Here is a 9736-nt window from a genome sequence, read left to right as displayed (position 1 = left end):
TTGAAACAGTTTAGACCGTTTTGGTCATGTTCACAGATCAAATCTAATTAAGAGTTTTAGCCGCTTACGGTTATAGGGCTGGGATCAAGAATACGCTTAATGACACTCTTGGCACCAGGCGAGAACCATGGTGGGCAGTTGAATTCAGCCTTGCATATCTGAAGTTGAACACCAAAGATGAGATAAGAAAAGTACTTAGAAAATAGTAACAAGCAGATGAAAGATAAGCTTGTTACACGTACACGTTTGTATAATGTCATGAGATTTGGCTCATCAAAGGGCAAGTAACCAGCCATGAGAACAAATAGAATAACACCACATGACCATACATCTGCTGCTGCACCGTCATAGCCTTTGTCCGACAGAACCTGCCGGCAAACACCCAAAATATATGCAGTAGAACTTAGTGTAATATAATTGATGAACATCATAGATATACTACATTTTCTAAAACGAATTAGCAGTTAATAATATTAAAATCTTGTATTGGTCGGTCATTAGATTCCTTGGAACACTTAATATGTATTGCCTTTTTAGTGCTGAAACTTTCAGTATGTACCTCAGGAGCAACATAGTTGGGCGTTCCACAAGCTGTGTGAAGCAAACCATCTTCCTGCATTCAAGAAAATGTTTCGTAGTGCTTTCAACAATCAATATGTGGGTGGGAGAAAAAAAGAGTGTGATATGTTGTTCTTTTTTTTCCCTCAGATGTGTGATATGTTGTTCATTTGTTATATATCTATTGATAAACTAGATGACTTACCCGAATTTGTAGTGAGAAAGCGCTTAACCCAAAATCAGAAACTTTTAAAACCCCATTTGAATCAAGGAGAAGATTTTCAGGCTGCAACAAGTCAAGCAACATATGTAGGTTGAGAAGCTTGAACATGATGAATATCATTATATGAAAAAGAGCACATTTTGAGGAAAAAAAAGACCTTGAGATCTCTGTGGTAGACCCCTCGACTGTGGCAGTAATCAACGGCATTAATTAGCTGCTGAACATATTTCCTAGCTTCATCCTCCTTAAGTCTCCCTTGTTGAGCCTATTTTATGATTCATATCCAAGAATGACATTAGTAAAAACAGAGGAAAACTGAGAACATGATCAAAGAAACTCTCAAGTGAAGCCGTTAGATTTGATCAAACACAGTGAAAGAGTAAGTAAGCGCGAAATAGTATATAGATATGCTTACGATTTTATCAAAGAGTTCACCTCCATTGACAAGCTCAAGAACTATATAGATCTTCGTTTTGCTCGCCATAACCTGCCCACACCAAACATCACATATTAGAGGTTTTTTAACACGCTAAGTCTCGATACTTATTAGTACACACACAGTTATGTTTGAAAAGATTAAAAAGAGATTTGCTTCTGACCTCAATGATTTCAACCACATTTGGATGTTTAATCAGTTTCATTGTCGATATTTCTCTTTTAAGCTGCACCCACAAAGAAAAAAAAAGTGATACGCATGCTCATTATATATCATCAAGATCATGCTCATAACCACTTTCAAAATAAAGGAAGCTGCTCTAATTCAATCATTGTCGTGATCAGTGTGTACAATCATTGTCGTGATCAGTGTGTACGTACTACAACAGATTTCATGATCTCACTTCAAACCCATGCAAGCAGAAGATTCGTGTAAATTACTAAATTCTAATCCGTGTTATCTGGAATGTTTTTTTTTCAAGTTTAACTAATCATTAACCTAAAAGGAATCATCAAATAACACCTTCCTCGGACATGTGGGTCCCCTAATCACGAACCCAAACTATTGCTAGGTAAGATTACGTTTACGTACGAACCTGCTCAACCATTTTGTGACGTAGAACCTTATCTCGGTCGAGGATTTTAATAGCAGCTATATCTTCAGTGACGGTGTTCCTTGCGTATTTGACCTTAGCGAAGCTACCTTCGCCTAGAGTTCGTCCCATCTCGTAGTTTCCCACTCTCGTCCTGCTCGCCGGCGTCATCCTCTTTCTACTCCCGTTCATTTTACTACTCTCTTAAACGAAGATCAAGAAAATATCACAAATAACAAAATTAGACAAAACTCAAATAACTCAATAGTTATGATTCTCTCTCTCAGTCTCTCTTTCCAGTGGATGGATGGATAGATGGTGGGAATATAACGAAGCGGACGAGCGAGAGTTGTGATAGGGAGAGTGGGATTCACGCGTGTGATCTGGGTCCCACTTGACGGTAACACATTAGTTTCTGTTCCGCGTCCTTCCCGTGTTTGGATTGTACGTACGTTACATTGAGATTTTTTTTTTCTGGTAATAATTTATAAAAACTCGGAATTTAGTTTTGAGGTTTAGAATTTGGATTATATGGAACTTGGGTTTTCTTAAATATGTGGATATGGTTTTATGAGTTTAAAATTTAACAACTTAAAATGCTTTTTTTGTGAGGTGGATTTTATTACATAAGATCGTGTGGTCAATCTTCTTCTCTTTTTTTGTCATTAGTACATATGTACTTTGAATAGTCTGAAGTTGGAAGGTATTTCAGAAATACTATTTCTAACGAAAGTGACAGCTAAGGTAGATGAATGATTTTTTTTTTCTGTTTATGTTCAAATCAAAATTAGAAATCAATCCTTGACTCTTATCTTTTAAAAATATATGATTAACACAACAAGTTTTTTTTTAATTTGTAGTCATTTCTGTAACTGTTATAATCTTATAGATTTGATCTCTATAAAAAAGTATGTTAAGAAAGACTTTGCTCTCTCACGCGGTTTGGAGTCAATCTCGATTCACTCAGACTCTCAAACCCTCATCAACACAATCAAAAAGAAGGAGATGGAGTTGGAGATCTTTGGAGTTTTAATGGATATCTACACTCTAACTGCTTCATTCAAGTCGATTTCTTTCTTTTTCATTCCTCGATTAGAAAACGTTAATGTTGATATGTTGGTAAAACAAGCCCTCTGGACCCTGAATCCACCTGTTTAAGTTAAATGAATGAAAGGCTTTAGGCCTATGTTGAAAAAAAAAAAAGACGGATGATTGAAATAGTTGATCTTTCCATGTGAGTAGAGGTAATTGTGAACCCCACATAAATCCTTCCTGATAAACTCAGATGACACAGAATGTGATAATGTTTTTATATCTATGTTCTTATACAACAAAAACTTTTCTTTCTTTTATTTATTTCCTCTTATAAATTCATCTGTTTTTTTCTTGATATTAGAATACAGCCAAAAACGCAGAAAAACTGTGGCAGACAGCGAGCTAAATGAGTTATGGCAATACCAAATAATGATACAATATTTTTTTCAGAAAAACATTTCACAAATAAAAAAAAAGAAAATAATGCAGAGTGAACCACTCCTTCAATAATTGAGTCTGTTATAAGTTTTTTTTTTCTCAGTCGGGTACAATAATATCAGGTCGCCATCACATGAAAGCAATCAGATTTGGTTATCAAATTGAACTTCTTCAAATCCAAATTTAGTTTTTTTTTACTTTTGTATGTTTGTTGATTGTACAGTTTTCGTTTGCCTATGAATTATATTATACGAATAAACTCTTTGTGTTTAAGAAAAAAAAGATACAAATAAATTCTTTTGTATGAAAAAAGTTGGGCTGGACATTCCCAACTTTTAAACTGAACGAACGGGGTAATTGGGCTGGACATTCCCGATTAGCCCAAAGCATCGCAATGCTAACTTATTGGACACCTAATGGGCCTTCTAATATTGTATTAGGTTGGGCCTTTTAAATATAAAAGACATAGTTTTGGTAATAAAATCGGAGGAGACGAATCAAAGGGGAAGGGATAATCTATAAATATTGGTCGGAATCCATTGCAATCATTTCGTTTGCGCGTGCGAGGGGGTCTATCGAAATCTCTCTCTCAAGGCTCTGTGTTTGGTAAGAATCTCGAAGAAAAGCTAGGGTTAAGGGTTTGTTGGGCGAGTAAAAGAAGATGCAGCAGTCACCGCAAATGTTTCCGACGATGGTTCCTTCGATTGCGTCATCTAACATCACCACAGAGCAGATCCAAAACGTACTCTTCTTTCTTCACTCTCTATCTCTTATTGCGTTAGATAACCAAATGGGTTCTTTGTGAACTGTTCTGTTTATATGATACAAAGAGTTAGGGTCTGTTCTTAGGGTGATGCTCCTGCTTTAATTTTGTTTAATTGGACTTTTTAGAATCATGTTTTGGACATTGAGTGTTTTAATACTTGCAACTGCTTTAAAATTTCAGTACCTTGATGAGAACAAAAAGCTGATAATGGCAATCATGGAGAACCAGAATCTGGGGAAACTTGCAGAATGTGCACAGTAAGTCTCTCTCTCTCTCTCTCTCTCTCTCTCTCTCTCTCTCCTTTTGTATATCCATCTCTTGAATATTTAACGGAAAATGAGAATTGTAATGGTTATATACTTTGAGGTACCAAGCTCTTCTCCAGAAGAACTTAATGTACCTCGCTGCTATTGCTGATGCTCAGCCTCCTCCACCTACAACAGGACCTGCACAAGCACCAGCTATGGCTTCTCAGGTTTTTTTTTTCTTTTTTTTTGTGATTATAAAAGTCGTTTGAAATCAATCAGAACATTTATATATATATATATTTGGATTTCCTTACGACTGTGTGTGGTTTTCTGATAGATGACGGCAGCACCACATCCTTCGATGCAACCGCCGAGCTACTTTATGCAACAACACCCACAAGCTTCAGGGATGGTGGCTCAACAACAAGCATCTCCCGCCGGCGGTATTTTCCCTCCAAGAGGTCCTTTGCAGTTTGGTAGCCCTCACCAGCTTCATGATCCGCAACAGCAACAGCAGCTTCAGCTACATCAACAAGCTATGCAAGGACACATGGGTGGGATTAGACCCTTTCCAATGGGTATCAACAACAACAACAATGGGATGCAGCATCAGATGCAACAACAACTGCCAGAAACCTCTCTTGGAGGAAGTGCTGCAAACGGTAATCTCTTTTTTTTTTTTTTTTTTTGTTATGACAAAATACCTCACACTCATAATCTTCCAAGTAATTGTGAACCTATCCTTGTATGTAGAAGTAGAAGCGAATGGCTTGGTTACCTTCCTGTGATATTGTTCATATTCCTTTTTTTTTTATAATATTGACAGTGGGGCTTAGAGGAGGAGGCAAGCAAGATGGAGGAGATGGACAAGGGAAAGATGATGGCAAATGAAAGGAGGATCCAAAGAAGCTTTGTTTTGTTTATATATTTTAGGACTTGTGCTTTCGACTTTTGCATCTATTTTCTTTAGCAGAAGATGATAAGACTGTGGATTTATAGTTCCACAAACGGTGTTGTGATATTATTTAGTACAAGTTCTGTTTGGTTTTAGAAAAACATCATCATTCATCTTACGCTTACAACCCAAAAAAAAAGCATTTGATCTTTCCTTTTATTCTGGACGAGACTTAACGATGAAATTCTGACGGCTGATGGGATTCATGACGACGGGAGGACCAGCGGTTCTTGGCCAAGCTTGGAACTTCTCGTCTGTCGCCTTCCACCAATCCTTGTTGGAGACGGTTCCTGGAGTACTCCCTGAAGTTGAATCACCATATGTTTTAATTAAGATGGTATTAATCGAAGTGATGATGAGAGTGTGTCTAAAGAAGAAGAAGAAAACTTGCCTCCAAAGATCTTATTATCAGAGATAAGTTTGTCAAAGAGGTATGAGATTCCGAAAGAGCCGATGAGAGCACCGATTATGTACTTGGCTTTACCTCCTGTTGATGCTGCCATTTTCTTCTTTAACAAAAAAAACACTATACAAGAAGAAGAAGATGTAAACTCATTCAACCAGTAACCTAACTCTCTCAGTAAAGAAAGTCAAAAGATAGTAAGATCGTCCGAGAATATTCAATGATTCATGGGGAATCAAAGCTTCACTTATCATACAACAAATAAAAACAAAACCGAAGTTCTGGAGATGTATCTGAGGAAGCAACTCACAAAACCAAATCGGTCAACTACATCAGAGAGTTTACCTTTTGCCGATTTAGAGACGGTGAAGCTTACACAGTTGACTAGCTGGTGTTCGAACTAAACGGTGGAGAATGATCAAATCTTTCAACTCTTATCATCTTATCTTTAGAAACTTTTATTGAAAACGGACAAGCATCTGTAAAATTACTAAAAGGGGCATAGTTTCGAGAAGAATCGTTCACGTTAGCATGTGCAAAAGACTAGAATGAGCACATCTATTTGGGGCCCGTGATGTTTGTCTTGTTGATCCATTAACATTTACAGACGTCCGCTCGTATTTTAAGACACTACTAACGGTAAGAGAAATCACCATATCCTCTGTTCTACTTCTAAATAACTTTGACCAAACCGGTTTAGCAAAAGGAACAGACCTATAATTTTAGTATATAAGGATAAAGCTGCATATTTTGATTGTAAATGACTGCATCATGCGTAACTTTCTAGACACGTAAAGTCAAAATACCTAATTAGTTGGCGTCTTGGCTTCACAGACTTTACTAGATTTCAATAATCCAGATAAAAATTATGTGATAATTCAATTATCTATATTCCAAATTCTCATCTACTAATCGTTGACTTTCAAATCTCTATTTAGAAACATCTCTTTACGATCTTCACTTTCACATACTTCATTCTTTTCAAAGAAGACTTGGAACATGAAGGAGGATCGGCGTTTTCCTCACAGACATGAAGTCCTCCAGTTCTTGAAAACCAAAACGGCGCTCGTTATCTTCATACTACTACTAACTTATGTCTTTGGTTACTTAACCGCATACTATAACCATCAACCTTCTTTACACGTGCCACCACCACCATCAACAGCAGTGTTTAAGACCGTCAAGTCGACAAAACCTCGCAGTTGCCTAGTTGACAACTTCCGAGTAACCACTCGCTGCGGCGACCTTGTTCCGCCGGAATCAATCCGTCAAACGGTCATCGACAAGATCTTCAACGGAACTTCACCGTACGTCGACTTCCCACCGCCGCACGCCGGGAAATATCTCCGGTCAAAACGGATCAAAGGCTGGGGATCGTACGGAGACGTCTTCGAGAATCTAATCCGCCAGGTCAGACCTCGGACGATCGTGGAAGTTGGAAGCTTTCTCGGTGCCTCGGCGATTCACATGGCGAACCTCACGCGCCGCCTTGGACTCGAGGAAACTCAGATTCTGTGCGTTGACGATTTTCGTGGCTGGCCCGGTTTTCGAGACCGGTTTAAAGACATGGCGTTGGTGAACGGCGATGTCTTGCTTTTGTACCAGTTTATGCAAAACGTGGTCAGCTCTGATTTAACCGGTTCGATTTTACCGGTTCCGTTCTCTACTGGTTCGGCTTTGGAGAAGCTGTGTGAGTGGGGTGTAGCGGCGGATCTGGTGGAGATAGACGCGGGTCACGATTTCAACTCGGCTTGGGCTGATATAAACCGGGCGGTCCGGTTACTGCGACCCGGCGGAGTTTTGTTCGGTCACGATTATTTCACGGCAGCTGATAACAGAGGAGTGAGGAGAGCTGTTAATTTGTTCGCGGAGATTAACCGGTTAAAAGTCACAACCGATGGTCAACATTGGGTTATCCACTCGGTTAATGTTATTTGATTTCTTCCCTTTTTTGGCTAAATTGATTCTCCTTTTTTATATAGTATAAAATAAATATGGCAGAATTTAAAATGCGATGTATGGTAAGAAAATGGATGATTCTCAATTCGAGAGAACAGATTTGGTCAACTGTAAAAGAGAAAATTCACTTTCTTTTCTATTTTTTTTATCAAAACTTTATTTTCTATTTAAAACTCTCAAGAGAAAATTCACTTTCTTTTCTATTTTTTTTTGTATCAAAACTTTCTTTTCTATTTAAAACTCTCTTTCGTTCTTGCAAGGTGTTGTTTTTGAAAAAAATGTCCACATCGTCTTGAATTCTTTTGTACATAGAGCCTAGAGGATAACGTGTTGAAAACTTGAATTTCTTGAACTAAGTCCATGTATACGTCCATGAATCGTGTCCTAAAGGCTTTTGGTAATCTTGTTCTTTTGTGATCTATCCATGGACGGTTGATGTGTTGTAATTAACTCTGGATCTTCGAATGTTTAAAATAAAATTTCAGATGATAAGAAAAAGAAAAGCTAGAGTATAACACCGTGTTGGCCCACAGCACATGTAAGATAGAGCCTAGAGCCTAGAGGACATCGCAAAGACTCTTTCAGCCCAACTATAGATTCGTTCTTGTATTTTAAGGCCCGTATGCCTTGCCTTCGTTGCCTTTTTGGATGTTTTGTTATCAGTTTGAATTTATCCAAATATCGATTAGTAAAGTTGGAAAACATCGATCTATGAATGGAATTTGGGAGAAAATAATATCAATACCCAAAAGTTTTCTCGAAACTACTTTGTTTCTTTTTTTCTTTTTATTTCTTGTATTTCTCATATATTCACAGGAAAAAAAATTTGCATATGGTGGTGGGCGGGTGGTGATCAAGGATACGAGTCCAAGGATATGTGGTTCTGTATGTTCAATTCCGCTCCGAATAAAGCCGTTGCATATGTGGTTGATTGACGTCTGGGCTCTTACAGAAGTAGGTTGGATCTGAATAATACTACCAGAGAAGGCTGCTGCTCAACCCTGATAAATAGTAGCCGGATGCAATACTAAAAAAAATGTCAACAAAGGAAACTATACAGAAAGAAAAAAAAACAGCGGTCTAACTTAGATCTTCAAGCGTATATTCTTTAATTCTCAAAATAAGAACAAAACTTTTACTTTAAAACACATGACAATGATTTTAAGCTATCCCCGTGTTGCACCCCTTAATTTAAAATAAATATTTTTAAAAATGATATAAAGCTCCAAACCAAACGTAAAAATGAAGAACGAAAAAGAATTCGAAAATTTATAATCTACTCTTTAAGAAACGATGCATGAAAGATTCGTAGTCATTATTGAGCTTAATACTTGGTTCAGTGGTTGTAAAAACAAGTAATAAGCGAAGAGTTAATAAAACCTGGTGATCAGAGGCAATAACATGTTAGGGGGGATGAAGCCTGGTCCGAGAATACTCTATATACATATATGATCAATTGCTTGCATTAATATATATACGTATCTGCGTATATATAATATCCTCGATCCAGACAACATTCCCCTCAACTGAAATAGCTCTATTCTCATGATAATAATCACAATATTTTAGCAGAATCTCACTTGTTGTTCTAGAGAGAAAGAGGAGAGAAGAGGTGGGTGAATGGTGATGATGGTGTTATGATGAGGGAATGATGAGTGGCGGAGGAGAAGAAGGGCTTTTAATAAGACACAACTCGTCATTCCTAAACCCTAGCTAGCTTTTAAAAAGAAATATTTTAATATCAAAACAGTTAATGCATGTATTTTCTTTTTGAATAAACGTCACACTTTTAGAGGTTTTCTATTTTCTACTTTAAAATAAAGTAATTTTATAATAGAATTGGAGATTAATTCACTAATAAAATACAAAAATAGAGTGATAAACAAATAATAAATAAATTATTCTATATTTAGAGTAAGATTATTTTCACTTTATTATAGAGTAAAATATAAAATACCATTGAATCAATTTTACATTAAACTCTATTTTATAATGAAAATAAAATGAGATTGGAAATATCCTTATTTGGCAAAAGATAATTTCATTAATATCAAAAAGAGAGAGGATAATTTCATTATGGTTAATTAGTATAACTAATTCATGGAATAGCTAGCATAACATTT

The 9736-nt window shown here is 36.8% G+C and overlaps 4 protein-coding genes across 4 annotated transcripts in view; 2 read left to right on the top strand and 2 right to left on the bottom strand.

Moving 5' to 3' along the window:
* The window catches only part of LOC108861096 (CBL-interacting serine/threonine-protein kinase 9), a 3370-nt gene extending 1251 nt beyond the window's left edge, over positions 1–2119 (bottom strand). Inside the window, exons 1-8 of the mRNA XM_018634926.2 lie at positions 1813–2119; positions 1381–1443; positions 1197–1268; positions 939–1046; positions 764–844; positions 560–613; positions 243–368; positions 69–158 (exon numbers count right to left, since the gene is read on the bottom strand). Coding sequence (XP_018490428.1) covers positions 69–158; positions 243–368; positions 560–613; positions 764–844; positions 939–1046; positions 1197–1268; positions 1381–1443; positions 1813–2001 — 783 coding nt within the window. The 5' untranslated portion in view covers positions 2002–2119. The remainder of the gene's footprint in view (positions 1–68; positions 159–242; positions 369–559; positions 614–763; positions 845–938; positions 1047–1196; positions 1269–1380; positions 1444–1812) is intronic.
* Positions 2120–3823: 1704 nt separating this feature from the next.
* LOC108857255 (GRF1-interacting factor 2) lies at positions 3824–5364 on the top strand. The gene is made up of 5 exons (XM_057003034.1): positions 3824–4024; positions 4229–4305; positions 4415–4523; positions 4634–4958; positions 5123–5364. Exons 1-5 carry the CDS (start codon positions 3944–3946, stop codon positions 5185–5187), a joined length of 657 nt encoding a protein of 218 aa, XP_056859014.1. The 5' UTR covers positions 3824–3943; the 3' UTR covers positions 5188–5364.
* Positions 5279–6152, bottom strand: LOC130508001 (uncharacterized). Its single transcript, XM_057003038.1, has 3 exons — positions 6000–6152; positions 5639–5777; positions 5279–5549 (listed from the first exon to the last, which is right to left on the bottom strand). Exons 2-3 carry the CDS (start codon positions 5752–5754, stop codon positions 5408–5410), a joined length of 258 nt encoding a protein of 85 aa, XP_056859018.1. The 5' UTR covers positions 5755–5777; positions 6000–6152; the 3' UTR covers positions 5279–5407.
* Positions 6153–6398: 246 nt separating this feature from the next.
* LOC108861479 (uncharacterized) lies at positions 6399–7965 on the top strand. The gene has a single exon (XM_018635354.2). The coding sequence runs from the start codon at positions 6654–6656 to the stop codon at positions 7590–7592; it is 939 nt and encodes a 312-aa protein (XP_018490856.1). The 5' UTR covers positions 6399–6653; the 3' UTR covers positions 7593–7965.
* Positions 7966–9736: the final 1771 nt, after the last annotated feature.

The sequence above is a fragment of the Raphanus sativus genome, chromosome 1 (genome assembly GCF_000801105.2).
Source record: "Raphanus sativus cultivar WK10039 chromosome 1, ASM80110v3, whole genome shotgun sequence".
In the NCBI taxonomy this organism is placed as follows: Eukaryota; Viridiplantae; Streptophyta; class Magnoliopsida; order Brassicales; family Brassicaceae; genus Raphanus; species Raphanus sativus.
This window is presented reverse-complemented; position numbering and strand designations above follow the sequence as displayed.

Coding starts and splice junctions, on each gene's coding strand:
- LOC108857255 (XM_057003034.1), top strand. CDS start 3,944: ATGCAGCAGTCACCGCAAATGTTTCCGACGATGGTTCCTTCGATTGCG. Junction 4,306..4,414: donor AAACTTGCAGAATGTGCACA/GTAAGTCTCTCT, acceptor ATATACTTTGAG/GTACCAAGCTCTTCTCCAGA. Junction 4,959..5,122: donor TGGAGGAAGTGCTGCAAACG/GTAATCTCTTTT, acceptor TAATATTGACAG/TGGGGCTTAGAGGAGGAGGC.
- LOC130508001 (XM_057003038.1), bottom strand. CDS start 5,754: ATGGCAGCATCAACAGGAGGTAAAGCCAAGTACATAATCGGTGCTCTC. Junction 5,550..5,638: donor AATAAGATCTTTGGAGGCAA/GTTTTCTTCTTC, acceptor AACTTCAGGGAG/TACTCCAGGAACCGTCTCCA.
- LOC108861479 (XM_018635354.2), top strand. CDS start 6,654: ATGAAGGAGGATCGGCGTTTTCCTCACAGACATGAAGTCCTCCAGTTC.